General features: G+C 53.2%; 1 protein-coding gene across 2 annotated transcripts in view; it reads right to left on the bottom strand.

Moving 5' to 3' along the window:
- The window catches only part of JADE2 (jade family PHD finger 2), an 88,004-nt gene that overhangs the window by 4,692 nt on the left and 58,389 nt on the right, over positions 1 to 24,923 (bottom strand). The window contains exons 7-11 of one of the 2 annotated variants that reach the window (XM_074604193.1): positions 21,394 to 21,561; positions 20,742 to 20,858; positions 14,272 to 14,733; positions 7,236 to 7,353; positions 2,538 to 2,666 (exon numbers count right to left, since the gene is read on the bottom strand). In XM_074604193.1, the coding sequence (XP_074460294.1) occupies positions 2,538 to 2,666; positions 7,236 to 7,353; positions 14,272 to 14,733; positions 20,742 to 20,858; positions 21,394 to 21,561 (994 nt within the window). The remainder of the gene's footprint in view (positions 1 to 2,537; positions 2,667 to 7,235; positions 7,354 to 14,271; positions 14,734 to 20,741; positions 20,859 to 21,393; positions 21,562 to 24,923) is intronic. The other variant, XM_074604194.1, reaches the window with a different exon arrangement.

Here is a 24,923-nt window from a genome sequence, read left to right as displayed (position 1 = left end):
AAAAGGGGGAGATTGCCTTAGAAGTCAGGAACTGCCACGCTGCCCTTTGACACCGCCACCAACTTCACCAAAACTCCCCGGCACCGGAGAAACACTCAAAAGATCAACCATAACGCACCACATCAGGGCAAAGAAGAGAGCTGACTCCAGCACTAATGCTGAATTTGGGGTCCACTGAGGTCACAGCACAACAACCCGAGTGATGCCCCACATCCAAGACTCTGCGAACCTCCCTGATCTAAACGGAGCATCCTTCTGCAGCGAAGATGCCAACCCCAACCCAGCACGGGTGGAAAACACATTCCTGTGCAAAGGCGGCAGGACAGACAATCCAGGTGTCAGCCTCAAAATTCAGTGACTGCTACCAGAGCGGGACTTGTGCCCCGGCGAGGGGTGACAGGTTCCCCAGAGAGCAGCTGCCACCGGGCCACCACGCGCTGCCAAAACCCCAGCACCACCCGAGCCACCAGTGGGGTGATGCGACTGGTGCTAAATCTGCATCCAAAGGCGGGGGGGGCGGGAGGCACGTCTGAGAACATCTCCAAATACTCGAGAGGTGTGAAGACTGAAGAAGAGGAGGCAGATATGACAGGCTGGAATGGAAAAAGCTGGAAAACTTCCTAATAATTATCTCTGAGAGCAAAAGCAAGCATTGTGGGCTGGGATGGGTCTAATTGGCAACTGGAAAGGCGCATACCTGCACAAGCACACGGGATTTTAATCCCCGTAACAGAAACCCACAGGTTCAACATCAGAGCTGGTTTTATGGATGGAGGAAAAATGAGGTTCGATTTTTGATTTCAGGTAAGAACTTTCCTTTTAAAGCCCTCAGCCCAGCAACAGAAGGGGGAATGAGCAGTGGCGCGGGCAGGGTGACACGGCCGCAGTGTTTGCTGGTCTCGGGTAACAGCTTTGCATCACCCTCCCGTCGGCAGCGATACGGGATGTGACCCCGCACCTCCACACTGCGCCATGAGCGACCACCGCAGGGGGGGCGAACAAAACACCCTGCGCAATGCCAGGGCTGCTCAAGGGTGGCACTGGGGAAGTCTGTTCCGAGGAAGTCGGATCCCCCCTCGGAGGTGACACTGTCAAAGTGGCCGTCCTGCACCTCCTGGCAGGTCACCATGGTCCTTTTGGAGAAGACACCCCCCACCCTGGCAGCAGCCCAGTGCAGGGGAGGGGACGCGGCAGCAGGGATGAACTTAGGGCATCGCGTGGTACCCAGGCACTGAACAGCCCACGGTCTTGCTGGCAAGGGCACTGCCAAGGTCACCGCCAAGGTCACCTTCCCCCAGCCCGACCCCAGTGACTGCGGCCCCAAGCGATGCTCCAAGCCCTTAAAAAACCCAGGAGGTCACAAAATGCTGGTCATCTTTGTGGGTCATCTTTGACCCACAAGAAACTTTGGGCCACCTGCTAGGTTTCCCAGGCTCGCAGCAGTGCAGCTTTTCTTGGAGACACCCCAGCCCTCCATCATTTGACGGAATTTGCCCAGAAAATCCCAAGTGTCTTTAGCTGAGAACACAGGATGAGTGCAAACACCCCGTTTCCAAAGGGGCTCCTGCCTAAAACCCAACAGCTTGGAGATGAACGGAAAACAGCAGAGTTGGGGCGAGCAATGGGCAAAGCAGAGCAAGGCAGGGTGGCCCAGACCCCCAGACCTCCCACAGGAACTCTCTGTACCCCCAGGAGGGTTTTATAGCACCCCCAGACTGTCCGAGAGCCCCACGGGACCGGTGCACCCGTGGGGCAGCTCAGCACGTGCAAACTCATCACCTCCAGCCCCGCATGCTGGGGCAGGTGACAGCGCTGGAGGAAGTCGAACAAAAACCCAATTCCGTGTAAAAACCAGATACAATTGTCAAGGATCATGTCAAACAAGACCGTTTTGTTATGGGTTTTGGTTTTTTTTTTTACTTCCCACCCCAGCCCCGTCTGCTGCTGAGCCGCTGATGGGGAAGAGCCGGAGGTGGGTGAAGCATCCGCAGAGCCAGCCTGCATCTCCTCACCCCCCAAGCAAATTCAAGAGCCCGGCCACGCTTTGTGCCTGCCTCCTGGATGCTCCCGGACACTGGCACAACCAGCGCGACTGTATGGTCCTGGATAACATACGCCATGGAAGCGCACGGCCCACGCGCTGCGTTCACCATCGGTGCACAGCGCAGAAGTCGCGGGGGATCAGCCCTACTGCGGGGCGGGTAAGTCTGATTTTATCACCGCAAAGCGAAATCAGGCTTCAGCAGCACATCACAGGGTTTGTAAGACAGCGTCCCAATCCCCTGGGGCTGCAGGGGAGCATTTTACACCCCCTGCCCCACCAGGGACCACGTCTACGACATGGTCTCTCCTGCAGGACCTCGGTAATTCAGGCTGATGCCCACAGAGGAGAGATGGAAGAGGCTCCCACGGCCTCGGGTGTAACTCCACAGTCTACATGCAGGAGGGATCTGGGGCTGGGACTCTTAACCCCGCTCCCCAAAGCAAGGAGCCTCCAGCGGCACGGGTCAACTCTGCGCCCATAAAATCAGACTTACCCAGTTGTCCCAACACAGTTTCGTTGACTGATTTCCTTTTCTCTTTCTTCTCAGGACTATTTTTTCTACCATCTCTTCCTTTCCTTCTCAGGTCACTTTTCTTACCCTTTGTCTTCTTCCCCGTTTGTTCTGGCATTTTTTAGAAAAAAAGGAAAACTCCGTGTGAGATGAGGCATCAGGGATGCTGCGGTGAGCAAGTTCCCCTGGGGCACACCCCTGTGGTGGAGACCTGGCCCAGAGCTCCGAACAATTCCAAGCCAAAGGGAGAGCAGTGGCCACCTTTTGGCCAACTGTAGGCTAAGGTCTCTATATATTAAGAAAATCTGAATCCCGTAGGTAATATAAAAAAGAGATTTGGGCCTTGGGCATGAGCATAGTGTGGGTGCAGGAGCAGTCCCACTGAAGGCAGGGGACTCGTTGGAGACCCTACAGCCACCGACGTGTCCTCCTGGAGCTGGGCTTTGGGGTGAGGACCCGTGGCAGCAGCAGAAGGGAATAACCCCGAAGCCTGCTCTGACACCTTGCAGGAGACATGGGGACCTCCAAACCCCATCACCGCCAAGAGCATCTCCTGGAGGAATTCAGCCACAAAGCATGTTTGACAGCAATGCTACCAGCAGTGTTTTAAAGCAAGCTTTGATTTGATTTGACCTTTTGGCGATAGTAACTGCTCATACTCATACTATGCGGGGATGAAAAAACCCCCAAAGCTATAAAATTTAAGCAGTGTATTGAGCATACGTAAATGGAGTAGGAAAGATGACCAGCACTGCCTATGGAAAGCCAGGGATATAACTCTTAGCTATGCAGACGTTCAGCTAAAAATCAATATTTCCTAAACGGCTTTGAACTTCTACTGGGTTTATCCCTCTTGGGTAAACAGGACAAATACCCTATAAAAGTACGACTTGTATTGCCAAGCAAAATACTTCCAACAGTTTTTACTTACTCCGTTAGGTCACTCTCCCGCAGAACTCCACGCTAAAACCTCTATTAATTTTCAGAGGGGGAAAGATACTGCCCTTACACCAAAATGTGGGTAGCTGACGAAGTGGAGGCGAGACACGCGGTTTTTCCGAGTCTGGCACATTGAACCTGCGCAAGCTGTGCAGCTCTCGGAGCAGTGATTTTAAGAGAGGAATTGGTTTATTGTGTCGTCCAGCAGCGACCTGCAAACAGCCTCAGCAGAGAGGCCGTGGACAGGACGGGTGCCAGGGAATAACCTCCGCTCCCCCCTTGCCGCGGCAGTGGAAATGTACCGGGCGAGAAGGGGAGGGAATTCGCATCGCACCTGCCCGAGTCGGGATGAACAGAGGATTTACAGCCCCAGGAATCCCTCCTGACCAAACGACCCGCTGGACGAAAGAAAAGCCAAAGGAAAATTGGTATTTGCTACGTTCCTGCCAAAGAACTGGAGGCAGGCAGACGCATTTTTCACTTCGCTTACAAAATAAGAATCTGACTTCGTTTAGACAGTGCAATGTGGCTAAAGAGAAACCCGAGCAGGACTTTTTGAAGAGGAACCTGTCAAAATAGTAGCCGTATTTCAAAGCCAGACAGTGTTTACTTTCCACTCCATGCAAGAAAAATACAGGGGAGAGTGGTGGGTTCATTTTACACAGGCAGTTCTCACTAATTTTATTTAAAATCTCCTGCTTAAATGATCATTTGTCAGCGAGAAAAATAAACCCTTCCACTTCTGAGTTTTATGCGGGAGCCATTCCAAAAAAACCTTTGTGCCAAACCCATCTTTGGAATAACCCCAACAGATTTCGGTCGATGACTACCGTCACAGCAATTAAAAACTGGCCTCATCCAGGCAAAATAACAGAGACTTCTTCCTTTCTCCAAGAAACCCCAGAGCAGCCCGGTCGGGAGGTGTGCCGAGGGGATGCTCCAGGAACCGTCCCCCCGCTTTCAAACCAGTCAGCGCTTCGTAATGATGGAAAACGCAGTAATGAGTTATCCATAGCTTTGGTCCCAAGTATCTTTATCTCTAAGTGCCATCAACTGGCACGGCACGGCTCAGCAAACGCGTGGGGCGTTGGGAGCACTTGGCAGCATCAGGGTCTATGATGGTGCGTGTTTGGAACGGGACCAGGATGCAACAGCTAGGGGCTGAGGGAGAAAATAGAGACAGCGCTGCTTTCCGTGGCTCTGCTGCGCGCTGCCACGCGGGAATGGCATGGGCACGGCCGTGCAGCTGCCGCGGGAAGGGCAGACGGAGGCTGAGCCCTTCTCTGAGCTCCTTCCACCGGCCGCCCCTCCGTGCCGTGCTGCCGCCAGCCCCAGCACTTGCTCCTGCCATCGGACAGGACCTGGAGGGCAGCGGGAGGACCAGGAGCTGCACTGGGAGGAGGCACCTACCGATGCTGTGTCATAGTCTGGCCAGCACTATGGCTGTCACAGCTAACCGGGCCAGCCCCTCTTCCCACCTTTGGGATCGCAATTTATGGCCTGATGCTATATCCTGGCAAGGGAATTCCTCCCGAGCTTGGGAGACCCTACGCATCGATGCCAAAAAGCACTTGGATCCCTCATGTCCTCCCGGCATGGGAAGGACCCAGATGCCCAAACCACCTGGAGATCCCAGGACCAAATTCCCACAGCTGGGCCCCTTCCCTGGCAGCAGCTCAACCAAAAAGCCCATCCTGGGAGAGATGAGCAGCTCAGCTCGGTCAGGTCAGAGCAGAAGATGAACTGGCAAACGCCAACCATTTGGGGCAGGACAGAAAAACATGTGCATCAAAACGTACGAAGCAACCCCCCCGCCTGCACACCCATCGCCGCCCCAGTCACCCTCTCACCGCGGGTTTGTCTCTATCACTCACCTTTAGGCAGAGCAAACATGATGGTAATGGCAGTCGTGCTTTCCCCCGAGTACACGCGTAACATTTTCCGGAAGGGCAATGGCACAGCGCTGGCACATCTCCCTCCTGCCAGCTGCCATCCCTCCCCACTGGGGAGGGTCCCGGCAGGAGCTGCCGACTCCCACCCCCTCGTTGCAATACAGCCAGGGTCAGGCAAGCACCGGCGGTCAGACTCCCCAGGACATTTTGGGGAACGCAGGTCCCCAGGGGCATTTCCAACCATCTAACACCCCCTTTGTGAGGGAGGTGAGCTCAAAAAGCTTTCCTGGCAAACTACCCCGCGCCCGTCTCCTTCTGAGAGCTGCAAATGCTAAACCAGGTTCTCCCAGCTGCACTGAAGGGCATCACGAGGTCCCTGTGATCCCCGCAAAACCCTCACAGCTCGGTGGCAACAGCGCATGGCATCTGCCGTCAGGAGCTGAGTTTGCTGCTCTTGTCTTTTATCCAGCCTGTATTCCCAAGCTGGAGCTCCCTCCAGCAGCATCACTGCCGGGAGCACCACCATGGGGCGGGAACAGCCAGGAACACCACTTGGTGTGTGCCCAGGCTGGTGATCCATAGAATGTGTTGGGTTGGAAGGGACCTTTAAAGGTCATCTAGTCCAACCCCCCTGCAGTGAGCAGGGACACCTTTAACTAGATCAGGTTGCTCAGAGCCTCATATATCTGAGCCTCATATAGCTCATGTATCTCGTATATCTGGTTCAGCCAGGACATATGGAGCAATGCAGTGTCACTGATCTGTGTCACGAGGACTAAGACTTACAGGACCCACATCTCCCCGGAGCAATCCCTGGGGTCCCGGCCACTCCTGCCCCACACTGCCGCCCGGCTCCAGCCATTGAGAGGAATTTGCAGAGGCTCAGAGTCACAAACATCCCAACGTACGCATTTCCCAGCCTCCAAAACTTCAGTCAAAGGAAACTTTTGTCAAAGAAAGCTCAGCCCAGACGGTTCCTGAAGAAACCCCAACCATGTGATGGCTTCAAACGCAACTCCAAAGCCACAAACACAACAACCGTCGGAAGAGCCTGCCAAAGCGCCAGATGCTGCTGCTGGAAAAACTGTTCTGCAGCCACAGGCTTTGGTCTGAGCTGCCACCGATGGGAAAGGAGGAGGGAGCAGGAGCTGTGGGCTCCGGCACCGCTTGTGCAAAAGGGAAAAAAAAAAAAAAAAAAAAAGGACAGGAGGGAATCAACTTTATTTCAGCCCCTTAAAAAAAAGCGCCAGAGGCTTTGCATGCAGTGGCATGACGTTCCTCACTAATAGGGATGGGGGGCAGAGGAACCGCAGCCGACCAGAGCTAAAGCAGCTGGTCTCTAGGAGCAACAGACACCCCACCAGCAGCTTAACCTCTCATTCTTGACGAAGCCAAAGGCATCTGCAACGAGTCCAGCGCGAGGGCTGCTGGCCCGTGCCAGGGAGCCAGCTGCCCCGGACCAGCCCCGGCATCTGCAGCCCCGTGCCCAGGATCTGCCATCTCCTCCCAAACGGCTCCTGCTCCACAAAAGTCACCAAAACGCTGCCTTAGCATCACCACCTAACCAAACCTCGGTCTTTCTGACCGATTCCTGGGGAGAGGAGGATGGAGAGGGATCTGTGTAAACAAGGCGCTTCAACACTCCGGTCACCCGGGGTATGGCTTTACTGTGCATTTCTGAAGAAAACTGGAGATGGGCAAAGAGTCAACACACGGACCGTGCTTAAGTAAGACGGCAGGGGAGGGGGCAGCTCTGGTTCCCTTGGGGTGGGGGCTGAGGCTTGGGCATGGCTTCAGAGGACGGCAGGGAGAGCGTTTGGGAGAAGAAGCTCTGGTAAGCAGTACTGACCTGGGTAAAGATCCTTCTCAATAAGCTTCATCTGGAGATGGAAGATCTGCTCCTGGAGTTTACAAATGGTGTGTTTCATTTTCTCCCGTCTCGTCACCATGTAACAGAGATTTCTAACCTACAGAAACACAAGAAACAGCGTCTGGATTAGGCAGGGCTCGAAGCGGGTCCCCTCAAGCTGCGTGGCTGCTTCTGCCGCCCGGGGAAATCCCTGCTCCCTGGGTCTCGGTCCTCTTCATCTCACCATCATCCGCGCCACACCAAAACTCCCACCAGGGCTCTTTGGATGCGCCAGGACTAGGGTTGAGGGCTCCTGATCGAAACTGAGTAGTATATATGGGACGAAACCATGCAGTGAATGATCCAAAGCCTAAATGTTCTGGCTCCGACAGCCAGGACCCCATGGGGGGGATATGAGGAGGGCTGGTCGGCTTCTCCAGCACACTCACTGAGCGTATTAAAGCCGTAAGGAGCATGGCATCTCCAGAGACATGCCTTGGCTTACGCCACCAGCACGTCCCTCTGTGGCACCAGGTCTCCCTGCAAAGCCCTGCAGACGCCGGCCACCCCGAACCCCCCCACACCGAACTACAGCAGCCACCTTGGAAACCCCAACCGCGGCTCCTGCAGCCTCTGTCCCGGCACGGGGCACAGCTCGGCCACCACCGCTCCCAGAGCTTGGGGCAGCAGCAAACTGGGACCATCCTGCCCGGGGGCGCTGGGGCAGCCCTGGGTCCAAAACCCTCCCTAGGCAGGGGGACAGGTCTCTCTCCCCCTCTCTCCTGTCTTGTTGTGAACATAAACGATAAGCAAGTTGATCTATAACTTCTCCCATCGCTGGCCTGGATTCACAGGCAGGGTTTGCACTTTGCCGTCGGTGCTTTTGAGGCCACAAATTCAGCCCGAATAACACAGTGGGGTGTCAAACGGGGCCGAGCGCGCTGCTCGGCTGCTCCGAACCGTCAGGGTTAACCTTCAGTACTCGTTGCAGCACATCCTTTAACTCTGCTGTTAATAAACACAAAGTGACCAAGATGCACAAAAGGGGAACAGAGCCAGGAGAAACAGGAAAATTATTTTGTGATCATACCCAGGCACGGCAATGGTGCGGACACAGAATGCTGTCTGAACCTCCTGTTAATTCTCACAGACCTATATGAAGAAGTTAATGTCTCTAAAGGGTTTGGAAAGCCTCGGAAGGGAAGATGCTGTAGAAGCGGCGTTATAATATAGTTACGGAGAGGCCCAGCAGACACACAGAGCCCCGAGCATCCCAGCCTCACGCAGCCCAGCAGTGGCACCACACACGTGCCCTGTTTGCACCAGAGACAGAAACCTGCGCAAAAAAATGCCAAATGCTAAGAGGTACCTCGGTGTCCCGGGTCAATACACCAGCTCTTACCCACAAACTGCTCCTTTTACAGGGAGGGAGAGATGCTCTTTGTGGAATAATTACTAAGTTGGCTAAAAATACAAAAGTACAGCATTGTTCACACATTAAGGAAAAGTATAAAATCAAGAGGCTTCTGAGGTAGAAAACAGCCGCAGCTGGCACAAAGAACACAACCCCTGTGGTTCCCTGATAAGGATGCTTGTCAAGCTACACGAGGTATGGGACGGGATGCAATTATTCCGCGGCTTTACCTTATGATATATAGCAGATACAGGAATGGGATGATACCATGAAACAGATAAGCTGCCGATTAGCTGCCCGCTCCATACTCGGAGGCAACATTTTGTCAAATTTTGATGAAATGCTGTCCTCTGCGTGAACTCTGCTCATTATAATGTCATTATAATACCAAAACGCACCTCCATCCCGAAGGCTACCCGCCTCCAAGGTGCAACCGCTCCTTCTTGAGCCTGCGCCCTGAACTTCTCGTAAACTGTACCTTTAATTGTGAAGCGAGAGAATTTTACACCAATCATAATAAAAGTATGTATGACTAAAGTCACTCAAACTCCACCTTGAAGATAAAAAATAGTATAAAAATAGCCCGAGAGAGGGGGGATACCGAGGGAAAACACCATTGCAAAGAATTACATCACTGATTTCCGGGATCAGCCGACGGGCTGAGCCTCTCTTCCCCCCCATAGGGACGCCTTTGGGTAAGACTCCGATTATACCAAGTGCTTTCTCGGGAAACTTAAGAAATTTCTCTAGAGAATCTCTTTCCTACATTTATAGCCAGGCTGTATTGTTTATAACTTTGTCACGCGTTTTGTATACTTTCATTTGCACGTGCTTTGCAGACAGCGTATTTATCACCAGCAATCCTAAGAACCTATATACCCGTTGTTTAAATAAACTGCACTTTTAAAGTAGCTAGTCATTTCGGTTTCTCACTGAACGCGACCAAAGACTGGAGAGTGGCCGTGCTAGTTCAGGAGCACGACTAGACCGAAGGTGCAGTCCACTATTAGTGTATCCAAATCGTAATAGTTTAATACATATTAAACGCGATTGGACTGATAGCCCTGAATTGGACATCGCTCAGAATTTAAATCTAGCCGAACCTGGCCTCCCACCTCGGTGAGGAGTGTTAGAACGCAAGGGGGTTTATTTTCTGCCAAAACCGCTTTGCCCCTTTCACGCAACACTCTTCCCACAGCCAGGGCAGGGAAGGGGCACAGCCGGGACGGAGCTGCAGGTATGAGGCTACCGATGTGCTGGACGTCAGAGCCTCACAAAACTACCTGTTGCCCTAAAGCAAATGCCAGCACGTAGGATAGAAAACACAGCAAAATACCCAGGTGATGCTGGCCCAGTAGCCACGTACCGGTGTGGCTCCCCTGCCTCGGATCTGGCCAGCATCCTCCCCTCCGCGCTTCTCCTGCTTGCTCCGCCTCTCCCTGCAAACCGCTGGTGCATTTGCTCCCGGCGCAGGAAATTTTATTAACCAAGAGGGAAGCCCTAAGTGCAAACGGCAAAGCACAAGGCACAAATGCTACAGCAGCAGCGGTTAAACCCTGCTCATCACACAGGGTTGCTGATACCCCCCCCGCCCCCAGCAGCCCCGACACGTGTGTGATACCCGCTGGCATCTGCCTGGTGACAAATTTCAGCGTCACATTTTTTGCCAGCCCCGTGTAAGGGTGGCCGGAGAGCCGGGCTCTGTCGCCATGGCTGCGGCGGGCATCGAGGCTTTTGGAGGAAACGGAGGGTTTCGGCTACAAAACAGAAAACGCTAATGGCTGCTAACAGGATTTGACAGCGTTTACTCCGCTTCCTGATGCCGTGAAAGAGCAAAACTGCCTGCAATAAGGGACGGAGGAGGTGGCCTGAGTGGAGGCACGGGCAGTGATGTGCGTGGGCATGTCCACGCTCAGGTGTGACCCTGATGTCTCCGCTTCCTCCCCCTCCTCATCCTCCAACGCCTCTGTACAGAGGAAGGCTGGGGTATTTCCAGGCTTGGGGGACTGTCCTTCCAGGGTCGGGAGCCTTTGTGCCCCTCACAGTGATGGAGCAAGCCAGGACCTCGTCCCACGCTCACCCAGTGTCTGCCACCAAAGGCTGTGACGGCAGCAGGACGACTGTGGCATCCCCTAATGGCATCGATCTTACCTAAGGACAATTCAGAAACACTTAGGTATATAGGAGAAAAAGCTGCTCTTTTTCTTTTTTTTTTTGTTGTTGAATCCCCTGGCTGCAAATACAAAGCAGCGAGCTCTATGCTGTATATTTCACTACATTCTCTTTTTTTTTTTTTGGTTCTGGATGGGAGAAAACATCAAACTAAAATTTCTTTATGAGGAAAACAACTGCCTCTGGCAACCTGCATCTCCAAGTGTCTGGGCGGTATCTCTTCTCTATGATTTGATATTCCTGGAAGAAAACATTCCTTGTGCTCTGCTTGGAGACTGCTGGTATTTACACATGCTTACACAGCTAAACACCACCCAGCGCCGCTTCCCCAAGCCAAGCTTAGACACTGGTATGAAAGACTGGGAACTAATTGTTTTTTTGTTAAAGCTAATTCAAACAACCAGCCCTTGGAAAATGCTCTTTTGGGAAAAAAAAAAGAAAGGGAAAGGGAAAAGGGAAGGAGAAAGGAGAAAGGAGGGGAGGGGAGGGGAGGGGAGGGGAGGGGAGGGGAGGGGAGGGGAGGGGAGGAGAGGAGAGGAGAGGAGAGGAGAGGAGAGGAGAGGAGAGGAGAGGAGAGGAGAGGAGAGGAGAGGAGAGGAGAGGAGAGGAGAGGAGAGGAGAGGAGAGGAGAGGAGAGGAGAGGAGAGGAGAGGAGAGGAGAGGAGAGGAGAGGAGAGGAGAGGAGAGGAGAGGAGAGGAGAGGAGAGGAGAGGAGAGGAGAGGAGAGGAGAGGAGAGGAGAGAGGAGAGGAGAGGAGAGGAGAGGAGAGGAGAGTGGTGGGGAGGGGAGGGGAGGGGAGGGGAGAAGGTTAAAAAAGGTCAAAAAGAAAATGGGGGGACTGTATTAGGATTCCCAGGCAATAGCTTTAATTTGCTGATGCTCTGAAGTACAGAAATGACAGCGGTTCAGAGCTGGCAGAGGGAAACGCCATCATCCCGGCTCCCCCCGCTTCATCTGCCCTGCCACTCCTGCCTCCCCAGCTCTCGGATCCAGATACCATTATCGGCCCCTGAAATCACAACCATCCCTGCCAGATTAATTGCTGGAAACACTAAAATAGCAACACGATGCCTCATAGACACCCTTTGAAGGCCACCCCTCCAGGCTGCTCTTCTCCCACCCCTATTTGATGTGATGCCTCACTATTTTCAAGGGAAACGGGGCGGCTGTGAACAGCGCCGGCAGACGGGATCTGGGATGCACTGGCAGCTGTGGGATTTAAAACCCTATCACCCATCTGAGCACTGGACTTTGATCCGGCCAGTGTTTATTGTTCCCCTTCTTGGAAGAAGAGTAAACAAACAGCTTTTCCAGGGCCAGGCCGGGAAACCTGGCAGGGAGCTGCCAAGCAAAGGCTGAATGGGGGAATGATCCCACGAAGCCTGGAGGCAACTCCGGAAAATGAGAAATCTGGTAAAACCCGTAGTTTTGACACAAAGAAATCAAAGAGAAGCTGCCGTGCCGTTGACTTTGAATGAGGCAGCTCCCGGCGCAAAGCGCTGTGCACAGCGATGCGCAGTGGCTCCCTGCAGCCAGGGAAGTCAGGCCGGGAGCACGTGGAAGCAGAGGGAGGAAGAGCAGCCTGGTTTAGATTTACAATATAGAGAAGCAGATGAGGGGAAAAAAGTGAGCTGAACTTCCCGGATCCGGCAACAGCAGCCTGTTGCCCACTTGGTGCTGGAGACCCCTTAAGGGTGGCACCAGCCCAGCCCAACACAGCGACGGGAACGATGCAGCAAAGGCAGGAGCAAAGGAGGGACAGGATGGCAGAGCGATGGCAATGATGCCCACGGGGATGAAGGCTGACAGGGCCACAGAAAAGAGACCAGTAACTTGAAATCCAATTGCCTTCACACAGGAGAAGGCTCTTAGGCTCCAAGACCCAGGCGGGGAGGTGGGTGCAGCAAGGGGCATGGCGGGGCTGGTCCAGAGCTGAAACCCCAGCTGGGCACGAACACAGTGCTCACCCGCGCTGCCTTCCTCCCCATGGGTTAAATTATGCCGCAGACCCACAGCAGCTTTTGGAGAGAGGGTTCAGGGGCAGGCAGGGGCAGGCAGGGAGAGGCAGGGGCAGGCAGGGGCAGCATCACCGCCACCTTCGCCTCCCAGGGAGCAGCACATCCCCTGCAGCACCCTCAGCCCCCGGCTCAGGGCACCACAGCACCACCTCCACTGTGTCAAAGCAATGTTATTTTCCTGCTTTCCTGTTTCCTTGCCTGCCCCCAGCGACATCCTGAGCCCTCCCATGGTTTTTGCACCCCGGGTGTGCTGTCAAGAAGGGACCCAAGGAGGAGCCATGGATTCACCCCTCTGGCAGGAGCAGGAGAGGGGGAACCAGACAGGGCTCGGGTTTTAAGCAGGGGAGGATTGGGAGCTCGGCCCCTGCATGCCAGGCTCCGCAGCCCTGCCCTGCCTGTCCCCGTGCTGTGCCCGTGTCCCCCCACAGCAACGGTGCCCATCCCCCCCCTGCAGTCTCACGCTGGGCGCTGTGCTTCTTCCCCTGGGCTTCCTCCCCTCGCTGCCTCTCGCCTTCGCCGCCCCTCCTCCTCCACTCCAGCCTGCCTCTGCCCCGTCCCTGCTCCTTCCCTCCCTGCAGCCATGGCAGCCAAATCCGCGGGCAGGCAGTGTGGTGCTGCAGCGAGTGCAGCCCGGGGGGGCTCCGGCATCGCTTTGGCACCGCTGCTCCCCCAAAAAGCTGCTGTGGTGGCGGCTGGTCCCTCCCCTGCGCAAGGATGCCCTGTGCCGCGGGGAGCTGCGGATGCCTGCATCCTCCGGCTCCATCCCCTGCCTACCTCCCCCAGCTCCATCCTCCGGCACGGCTCTGCCTCCGCTGGCAGCTCCCTGAGGAGCCGACCCACTTTCGGCTGCAGCAGGGCAGGGAATGCCCAGTCCCGCTGGCCCTGCATCTCACTCCTGCCATTCCCTCGTCTTTGATGTTTAAAGTAAGTAAATAAATTAAGTGTTCCTGTGCTTTGCTGCTGGAAAGCATCTGAGGGGCAGCACAGGATAATTTTGTGGTTTGAGACTATTAAGATATAGTGGATAGAAGCTGCAGCATCATCTGCCTCCCAGCCACCCGGTCCCGCCGATGCACCTCTCCCCGCAGACATTTGCTCTTTTGAACCCCCGGCTGAGACCACCACTAACTTATTTCATCAGTGTCAGCATTTTGGCAGCGATGACACGCACATGCTGAGCACCGGAGCCGACTGGATGGTCCATGTGATCCACCACATTTCAAAAGGCTCGCCTGGGGATAAGGGGAAGTGGGGAGATGAGTATGTGCTCCTCATCTCCTGAATAACGCTCTAGCTGAAGGGATGCAACTGTTAGGGGAGTTGAACTGAGTCAAGAGGGAACAGGGCTCGTTCTGTCTGCAGGCGCCAGCACACATTAAAGCAGCCCTGATGGAGCATCTGGGTACACCATTGAAGGAAAAGCTGTACTCACCCTCTCCAGGTCTTGCCTGAGGTGCATGAAGAGCTTTAAGCGTCGGTAGAGAACATCCTGTTCTTGCTGGGCCAAGTTGTCCACCTCATCTGTTTTTGGTGTCAGCAGCGGTTTGTTGGAATTTGCTTTCCTCTTCAGCTTCCAGTACTGGTAGACAAAATCCACCAGCGATTCGCTTAAGTCAAGGTTCTCCGCCACCTCCGAAGGCTTCACGAGTTCATAGAAGTCCTCCTCCAGCTGCTGGAGCTTCTGCTTCCGCAGCGTGACCTTCTCCAAGTCCAGCTGGGCTTGGTCGGGCTCTGTCCGTGCCTCCTCGGGCAGCTTGGTGGCACCGGTGCTGTGCTCAAGGCAGAAGGACTTGAACTTCACTTCATCGTTGTCTGCTAGAATAGTCCGCATGTCGAGGTTGTGGTCGAAGGCGCAGGTGACGTGGAACGCGGTGACGCAGGCGGGCATGGAGCACTGCGGGTAGAAGGACAGGGCTTAACGGCCAGGCCAAAGCATCATCGGTGGGGGAGCTGCTTAGCAACTGGACCACAAGGCTTACTACAAAAGCTGTGACACCCATCTGAGAGACAACACCTACCACGAAGAGATGGATGCTGAACTACAGGCACTCCTTATGGAGGAACACCTGTATTGCCCAAGTCTTACACAGCCATGAGCCAGACACCATAAACCCAAGCAGAAGAAACCCAAGGTTGACCAAATATCAGCGAGCACCTTCCCATCTTACCTGCTTTAACCCTCCTCTGTGACAGGCCCTGCTCATCTTTCACCTACCATCAACAGGAGCTTTCAGTGGTTCTTCCAAAAAGACATGTCAACAGCCATAGACACCAGCACGGGCCGACGGGATGCTCAAAGACTGGCAATGGATTTCTCCTGATGGAGAAATTTTCACCTGTATTTCACCCTTAAACTCCTCCACTCTGTTACTGCATCTAAAGCTAATCTGCCATTTTTAGTGAAAGCATACAGAACACGTCAAGGTTTATGAGTGAACGTGGTATCTCAGAAGCAGCCAACGCTCCCGGAGCACGATGCCTTTCTCCTCTGGAAATCATACGGCCTCTAATAGCTCCATTAAAAAATAAGAAAAAAAAAAAAAAAGGCAACTCAACATATACAGAGGAAAACTTCACAAAACGGACTTTTTAGAACTAGTACAGTGGCCAGACTGTTGTCAGATTTGTATCAGATTAAATTTTTAACGATTTCCCTCATCTCACGCTTAAACGACTTTGGATCCCACAGGCAACAAATCTCAGCCTGGTTTCCTACAGAGCACCACCCCCCACCAGCCAGTGCTGTGCCCGTGTCCACGACAGTACCTTCTCCCCCTCTACTCATTAACTGGTTTTTAACGGCTCAGAGTGCCAGGTAATTATTTCAACCATAACCCATAAGAAATCAGTCTATTCCAGCTGCTAATGACCAGTTAAACTGCAATAATGAGACACTTTAAGTGGCCTATTACTGTAGGCACCGTATTTCAGCGTTTATAGAAGACTTGTTCTTGTAGGGGATGAAGATGCAGTCGTGGCCTGAAGGACCAGGCGGAGGCACGGGAAATTTCCTGGATGTTGATGACAAAGTATTTGGGATGCTGCAGAGTTTTACTGGGGCTTTGCTGCACTTTAATTCTCAAAAAGAGAAAAAAATATAAAAATATTCTGGTAGTAGTTGAGGAACAGAAGTTTTATGGCTTTTTATCTTCGTCCCCTCAGCCCTGAATTCTTGCTCAGTCACCCAGCGTGTGAACTTTTGACATTGCTGCTTTTAGCTATTTTCCCTTGACTTTGTTTATGAACCCGCTGCTGCTTATGAAAGCGAGAGACTTGCTTTCTTGCCAGGGCCAAGAAAAGCGTAGGCAAGCAGTGTCCAAGTCCTCTACTTCCAGGGCTCTCCAGGCCCTGCTCCAAAGCCTCTGAAACCAGCGGGAAGAGCTGGATGCAGCCCCTGCCACGGCTCCGGCCAGCCATGCTGGGCACTAACTCCTGCAGGCACCAAACACAAGAAGATTATTAACTCCTACCGCCCCACTTACCCTCTTTAAATGTGTCCTAATACCAGCCTGAAATTGCTCGTGAAAATAGCTGCTAACGTGCAAAATCCGGGATGGGCAGCGGGTTCCTGCCATGGCCATCCCAGGGGACAAGGCCTGTCCCAGCCACCCACGTGGCACAAACACCGTGTCCGTTCTCAAGTATTTATTTCTCGTAAAGAAGGAGGGACAGAGGGAGCCCAGCCTGACTTGCAGCACCCCGATTTCCTTGGTGCAGGCAGTATCATCAGGCACTGGCTTTTACAGCGCAGGCGCTCGCTCCCGCAGCCATGGGGCAAGCATTAATGCAAGGAGGTGGGACGAGCTTCCAGGCTGGAGGCCTTTGCCAGCTGGAGGTGTCTGTGATTGAGCTTTTTTCTTTGGTGGCCAAGATGGTAATGGCACTGTACGGAGCTACGGAGCTCCTGATGTACTCCTGATATACTCTTGATGTACTCCTGATATACTCTCGATGTACTCCTGATATACTCTCGATGTACTCCTGACGTGCTCCATCCTGGCTGTTCTGTTGTAACAGCTTGGGGTGCTTCAACCTACAGCATCCTTTTGCACTGTTACGGACACAAAGATCTATGGCAGAGAAAGCGGACACGGAGGACTCATCGCCATCGATGAACTATGCGAGCTAAGGAAAGCCACGCAGCGATGTCCCCTCCCTCCTGTTTCTGTCACCAGTGCTAATAACGGCATCAGCAAAACAGCTGTGGCTTCTGCCAGGACAACGTCCCGCCAACAGGAACGACCATCACTCCACTTTAGGAATAAAGCAAATGGAATGACACCCATCCTGGATCTCTCCTCCGACAGATGGCAAGCGGTACTTGTCAGAAACCGTGCCCAAAATGCGAACAGAAAATAATTAGGCAGCTCAGCTGACAGGGCAATGAAGAAAGGTACCTGGTCGGCCACAGTTACCCAAGGACCTTGCATAAACTGACAATAAAAACATATTGATCCACCCCAGAACGGTGCTGGAACGAAGCTGTTCTGTGAGGGAGGGAGGGATCTGCCATGCAGAATAAACCAGGCTCAAAAGACTGGTGTGGTCCCCGAGTCTGCTTCATTATCGACCGTGCTTCGTTATCTGACAGCACCTTTCATTCAAGGATTTCAGCATACTTTGCTTATCCAGGCAAATCCATCCCCAAACAGAATTTCGAGAGAGAGGGTGCAAACCGCATCAGAGATTAACGTGGGCTGTTAATTAGTCCTCAAACCACTCTTATTGGGAAGAAGTAAAGGGATGAATTTATTTGCCAAGGAGTTTACCAGCTTTACAGAGCTGCTCCGCTGCCGTTTGGGGCCGGAGGGGAAGGAAGCGGCTCCTCCAACAGAACTGCGAGGGGAACTCAGGAAGGAAAAATTAATTACCGGTGCTGAACTCCGGCCAAGCCATCAGCCACAACACTTCTGCGCCCTCACAAAAACCACCACGTGTTTTCTAGTGACCGCAGATGGTCTGGATCCTGGTAACGCTTCTCAGCCGAAATAGGCGACTTCAGCATCGCAGGCACCCTCGGAGGATGGGGGGCTGAGGACGGTGGGGGCTGAGGACATCCCCCCATGTCAAGCTGTAAGTTTTCAGGGCTCCAGGCACAATCGGATGACAGGTCCGGGAACCACCACACCAGTTATCCCAGTGGATGGGGACCGGTGGCACGAGCAGCCCAAGGGGAGCTGGCAGCAGAGGGCAGAGGAGGGATAATGAACGAGTGAGTGGTGGAGGACAACTTCCCAGGGCTTTGTCTCCAAAAAACAACAACAAAAAGAAAGCTGGGAGATGATGACAGCAGAAGATCATGCCCTTTGGAGAAGCCTGCCAGCAACTAACAGAGAGCTGGCATTTAGCGCTGCGTTGAAAGGCCTTGGTGAGCTCTTCCAGTTGCTCTGACAAGAGAGGAGGGAGTTGGGGAGGAGGGAGCCGGGTCCCAAGCAACTGTGGCCAGGACTCGGGCGATGCCGGAGCCCGGCTCCTGGCACTCTCTTTTCCATCTCAGCAATGCAAACGAGAAATTCCTGCTGGATGCTGAGCTCTCTTTGGCATCCCCTGATGTCTGACCACAAGAACCGCCATGAAGTCATGATTTCCCCTTAAAGGGAGCCGGGAAAGCTGCCTCCAGGGCTGCATCCCTGCCCAGCCTCCGGGAGCTCCAGCTCAACTATGGCCACGCCGACTTACGCTGGGTTCACAGCTCTGTACTGGAAAAGCAAGGGCAGAGGCATGGAGAGCAGTGGGGAGCCCTTCCTCAGGCTTCCCTGGGTTTTTTCCCTTTTGAGGGTCAAATTTGGACGGGGAAAAATACTCCGATGTGGAAAGGTTCTTATGCAAAATCACCTCACCCTGGTCTCTGCAAATGCGGTCGAGGTGGGTGTTTTCTTAAGCGGCGGTGCTGCTTCCGAGCATCCCCGCGTCCCTCTGGGATAACGGTCCTCTGCTCCTCCAACTTGCCTTCCAGAATTCACCTCCCATTTCGGCAAAGCCTAGTTCGAACCAGTCTCTTGGAAAAAAACCCTCCTGGAAGCAATATCCCTCCTTCCCCAGGCCTGCCCCGCCTGGAGCACCCGATTCCCCCTGCCAAGGAGAAAAGCTCAGCGCTTTAACAGAAAACAACCTCCTCCTTTCAGAGCTGGGTCACAAACCCGAAACGCTGACAAAAGTAGTTAGATTACACCTGTATAAACAGGCAGTAATCAAAAATATGCTCCATAAACATAAGCTTTCAAAACAGAGCTCTGTACCGCTGATGAGTACCGAGCGTGTTTGTTTATCTATGGGTGAACTCGCTGATTTACCCCATAAATCCTTAAAACAAGGCACTGCCTGCTTTTTTTTCCCCTTCTCCCCCTTTTCCTTGAAGCCAAACCATCCTGAGCGTGCTTAGGGTGGCCTCGGCAAACGCTCTGGTGACAATCTTGTGGAGACTTATAAACCGTGAGCTGCCGGCACAGAAGACAATAAAACTCCTGTTCCATCTCAGGTGACCTTTAATGCAAATCCATCCAGTCCCAGGGATCTCACAGCTCCCGTGCCATGCCGGCGCTAAGAGGATGAAGCCTGTGAGAAGCTGAATTCTTTTTGATGCTGCCAAGCCTGTTTGCCTCCTTCCCTGCCCTTCCGTTCTTTGAAAGCGGTTGCCGTTATGACACAGTATCTCCATCTGGCAGGGTGAATAAGCAGATCCACCCAGAGCCATCAAAAAAGAAGTGAGTCAACGCTAGAGATTTAAAGAAGTATTGTGAGATTTCATTTCAAGCTAAGGGGATTGCTTTTAAATAGCTCCCTTTTAAAGCATTAAACCCAAGGCAGTTGCACAAACGCAGCAGAACCTGCAGACCTCCTATTCCTATCTCCCTTCTGCAACCAGCCAGCTATTTCTGGTCCCCAGCAGTCTCTGCTGCCTACACCGACCTCCGAGGTGCAGCTCCCGTCGCTGTACAGGAGCTGATCAGTCAGGATTGATACACACCCAAAACTTTCTCCCAGCTTTTCAAAGCTTAATGGCTATTCCAACCCCCCTTGCGTGCCGAGGCTGCTCCGATGCCTGGTGTGCCAACGAAAGCAAGAGGCACCGGCACTGTGGAGCAGCAGATCCCCCAGCCTGTCCCCAGGGACATCACACTGGCAGAGCAGTGGGAATCAGAGGGAATCACCGGATGCAGACGAGCAGCAAAGCTCCCCAGGTGCTCTCACGCTGAGCACGCTGCACTTCGGATGGGAGCTTCTGCTCTTTGCTCTCTGGGAAAAGACACCACGGCCCAGGGAACTCTGTCCCGCTTTTGGAATAGGAAAGCCCGGAGCGTCCTGCTTTTGGTCTGAAATGAGAACGTCTCATCCCCTCGTCAGCACGCTGCTGCTGCGGGGAGAGCAGGCAGGCAGATGGCTGCAGCAGTCTGCTTAGGTGTGGAGAAAATGTGGGAATGCAATACGCGGTAAATACTCTATTTTCCAAGCCAGCAGGCTAGTGAGGACCACTTAATCCCGGGGTTTCCCGATATTCCCCCAAATGAACGGCTTCCCAGCCAACCCCCACTGGTTTGGGACGTACTTGGGCTACGTATCTCATGAGGATCTCACCTTCCTGGCTCCTATGCCAAGCCTTTCTGCTGGAGCCTCCTGATTTCAAACCAAGGTCATTTGCAGTCCCGGTAATTAGTGTCACTACAGCAACATCACTGCGTTATGCAAAGAAAGTTCATCTAGATTCCTAGCGCTCAATACATTAAATGATTGCAAGCAACACCTGATGATGTCTCACGGGCTCTCGTGCTCCCTGTCGTTATGTTTACTGAGAGCGGGAATAAGCCTTGGCTGGATCGTGTCCACCAACATCTTGAGAATCTCCAGTGGCTATTACAGACACAACCCCTGGGCTCTGAGTTTCTCTGGGACCGCATCACGTACCTGAATACACGTCCCAGTGCACTCCTTGCAAAGGCTGCAGGACAAAGCCCATCTGCTTGCTGGGATATGTGAGATCTTCGTAATGGGTTCCATTTTTTCAGGACATCCAATGCTAACCTGGTCACGAAACAGAAGAGAAGCTGTAAATACCAGTTACCATCCCAAATCTCCTACAGGGGGATGTCTGTGGCAGTCTGAACGAGCGATGGATTTATTTGTTGTTTTTCAGGGTCGCTCGTAATATGGAGAAAAAACAACCAAACCCCCAAACCTGGAAACAGATCTGGATGAAATGGAAGGAAAAAAATCATGTGTTTTCTCTGAACTAATTCTTCATTTGGACATTGCTGTGTATCTCAGATGGGCACGTGAAATAAGCTTTACCCGGGCCAGGCAGGTCCTGTGAATGCCCCCCACCTCTGTGCCTTTGCACCCCACCTCTTTGTCCTCCCTTAACAGGGTGCCCCTTGGCTGCTAATTAAATACACAGCCCGATGACCAACCGGCATCGCAGCTCTGACTTCGGCACGGCTTGACGAGGCAAACTGGACTTGCCATTTAGACCATTAATGAACAAGATGTTCAAACTTGAGACTTGAAACCAGGCCCGTGCCCACCCGCACTGTCAAGAGGAGGTTGGAAAACATCTTACTTCAGGTATCCATAAGGCACAGCTAACGTGGACCCATTTCGTCCCGCTCCGGGTGGGCTTCAGCGCTCCCCCTCTCTTCGGGCACAGTAGACACTTGGGCTGGACCCCGAGGGCGCAGGTCCGGCACAGCCAGCTCCCGATGGGGACCTTCAGGATGCCGTAGCACGCCTGCAGAGAGACCAGGGAGGAGGGTTAGTCCCAGAGCATCCCCCAGGGCCTCCTCCTTCGCTCACACCTTTTACACTACTGTTGGCTTATGGCCACCACATCTGGGCATCCTGATAATAAACAGATGTAAAGCAGCTCCACAATCACAGACAGCGAGGTTAAGTTCTTCCTTCCTTCCTACCATCACTATTTTCACACGGATACTCATACGTCAGTATGTCCTGGCTTTTAATTAAAGGCTAAGTCTACAAATGTGCTGAGTATCATGCCAAGCACCCGCCTGGCTCCAGGTTGGGCAGCGGGGGCAACCAGGCCGCTCCATCAGAGCCCCCACCACCAGCAGCTCTGCGGTGTGGGCATCTGCCCACTCATCTCCTGCCCGTTCCTCAACAGCTACCAGAGCCATGACAACTCGGAGAAGTAAGAGATGCCGTGGGGAGAAAACCTCTGAGGTAGCTGAGGGCTGAAAAGCCACAACCCCACAATTGAGAAAGATGGCCACACTGGTTACACACCCAACGCAGCCTAAAGGGGAAGCGAAAATAACTACCGAAAGGTAAAAAAGGGAAACCAATAGTCATGAATATAAATGAGAAGGGAGGAACCATAAAGGACAGTAAGTCTAAAGGACAATAAATCTAAAGGAGGAAGGACTCTGATGGGTGGACTGCTTGGTGGATGAGGAATTGGTTGGATGGTCACATCCAGAGGGAAGTGGTCAGCAGCTCAATGTCCAGATGGAGACTGGTGACAAGTGCTGTTCCTCAGGGGTCCATACTGGGACCAGTACTGTTCAGTATCTTCATCAGTGACATACAATGGGATTGACTGCACCCTCAGCAAGTTTGTGGACGACACCAGGCTGTGTGGTGTGTCTGACACACCTGAGGGATGGGATGCCATCCAGAGGGACCTGGACAGGCTGGAGAAGTGGGCCCACGTGAACTTCATGAAGTTCAACGAGGCCAAGTGCAGGGTCCTGCACATGAGCTGGGGCAACCCCAGTAACAATCCAGGCTGGGGATGAAGGGATGGAGAGCAGCCCTGAAGAAAAGGACTTGGGGGTGTTGGTGGATGAGAAGCTCAACACGAGCCGGCAACATGCGCTGGCAGCTCAGAAACCCCCCGCAGCCTGGGCTGCATCCCCAGCAGCGTGGGCAGCAGGGCGAGGGGGGGATTCTGCCCCTCTGCTCCGCTCTGGGGAGACCCCCCTGCAGTGCTGCCTCCAGCTCTGGGGCACCAACAGCAGAAGGACACGGAGCTGTTGGAGCGGGGCCAGAGGAGGCCCCGGAGATGCTGGGAGGGCTGGAGCCCCTCTGCTGTGAGGACAGGCTGAGAGAGCTGGGGGGGTTCAGCCTGGAGAAGAGAAGGCTCCGGGGAGACCTCGGAGCCCCTTCCAGTCCCTCAAGGGGCTCCAGGAAAGCTGGGGAGGGACTCTGGAGCAGGGAGGGGAGCCATGGGATGAGGGGGAACAGTTTTACACTGAAAGAGGGAGATTTAGATTGGATATTGGGAAGAAATTCTTTGCTGTGAGGGTGGTGAGCCCCCGGCCCCGGTTGCCCAGAGAGGTTGCACACGCCCCAGCCCTGGAAACATTCAAGGTCAGGTTGGATGGGGCTTTTGGCAACCCGATCGAGTTGAAGATGTCCCTGGTCATTGCAGGGAGGTTGGACTAGATGGCCTTTAAAGGTCCCTTCCAACCCAAACTATGATTCTATGATCCCTATGATTCTGTGATCCTAAGGACAAGTCTAGAGCCAAGAGAGTGAGAAATAAAGGACTCGGGTCACCCACGGAGCTCCCCAACCTGCTGCGACTGCACAGGATGCAGAGAAGCCAAAGTGTTTCATAAATATTTCTCTTCTGTACTTGGGGAAGAGCCAAATGATAAGCCGTATCACATAATGATGATGATAAAATACTTTCCACTTTGGCTGTAACTTATGACTGTATTAAACAGCTCCTACTAAAACTAGACAGTTTTTAATCGTCAGGTCCCGATAACTCACACTTAAAGGCTTTTCAGAGAGTGGCAGACAACCGCCTTGGGCACTGACGCAAGGCTGTGTCACTATTTTAAGCGAGGCGATGTAATTAATTCTAGATCTGGCTGCTCCGACGTCCCTCCAGAAGGCGGGCGGGCAGTGCCGATAAGGACCCCCAGGGCTGTAAACTGAGCCCAGGCATTTGTTAACTCCACTTTTTGAAGTTTACCCCCCAAAAAGTGGAGCTTTTCACCCTGCTGCTGCAGGTCACCATCACGGCGAGTGACAGTGCTGCAGGTGGGGATGGGGCAGAGGGGGCAGGAGGAGATGCGCCAGCGTGGGAAAAGCATTTCCTCTGTCTTTCCTGGCCAAGAACAGACTCAATAACACGGCTTTAGGTTGCCCCAAAGCACAAATTGACTCCGATAGTGATTTCCAAGGGGAAAAAGGCACTTCATGAACAGATTATTGGGATAATAAGGAACTAAGGGAGGTAATATCATTGCTGCGAGTCTACACGGTTCAGAGAGGCTTAACTGTGTGTTTCACGCGCCTCCAAATCTGACAGATAAATCATTTCTGTAACAGAGTTTTATAAAACATCTGATTTAGTACCAGACAAAAACCAGCCTGGTACGTACTACCAGGAGAATAAACTGGCAGACTGATCTCAAAATCCAGGGGAGAACAGGAATTATGACCAGGTGTGCATCTCTAGCAGAGTCTTGGCTCCGAGTTATTTATTCCTAGAGGTTTTAGAGCAGCTGAAGGTGCAATTCTGCTCCGAGGAGCAAATACTACAGGGCTTCTGTCCCAGACAAGGGGCAGCTCTGGAAACAAGGGGGGTTATCAGCTACACACGCTTTCCCAGTCCAGCACCAGCCAGAAGGTGCTCCAGGAACACGGAGCCAAAGCAATGCTGAGTAGGAGCAGAGCAGCTATTTTTATCGCTGCGCCTGTCACGGGTGCAACATCACCGAGAAGGGGCTGCCAAAAAAAATGCGGGGAGGATGCTGAGCCACAGAAAAGCCTGGTGTGGTCCATGGAACAGTGGGAGGGCTCGGCCGTGTCCCCACGCCAGGGATGCGGTAATGACAGGACCACGGGGCAGTGGCTGGAAGCTGGAGATGGATCATCCCCGTGCTAAAGAGAAGTGCAACGTTAATACCACGAGAAGATTCCTCCTCGCTGAAAATTTTAAAACGAAGATTGCATGTGTTTTCCAAAAGCTACGCTTCATCGGAATTAATTAATAGCAAGCCTCATGGCTTGGTGTTATGCAGAAGAGATGATTACAATGAACCCTTCCAGCACCATCAGCCACCAACGTGTGTCTCAGCACAACCCTGGGATGCAGGAGGATGAGGCATCGCTCCG

This window comes from Larus michahellis, chromosome 11 (genome assembly GCF_964199755.1).
Source record: "Larus michahellis chromosome 11, bLarMic1.1, whole genome shotgun sequence".
In the NCBI taxonomy this organism is placed as follows: Eukaryota; Metazoa; Chordata; class Aves; order Charadriiformes; family Laridae; genus Larus; species Larus michahellis.
This window is presented reverse-complemented; position numbering and strand designations above follow the sequence as displayed.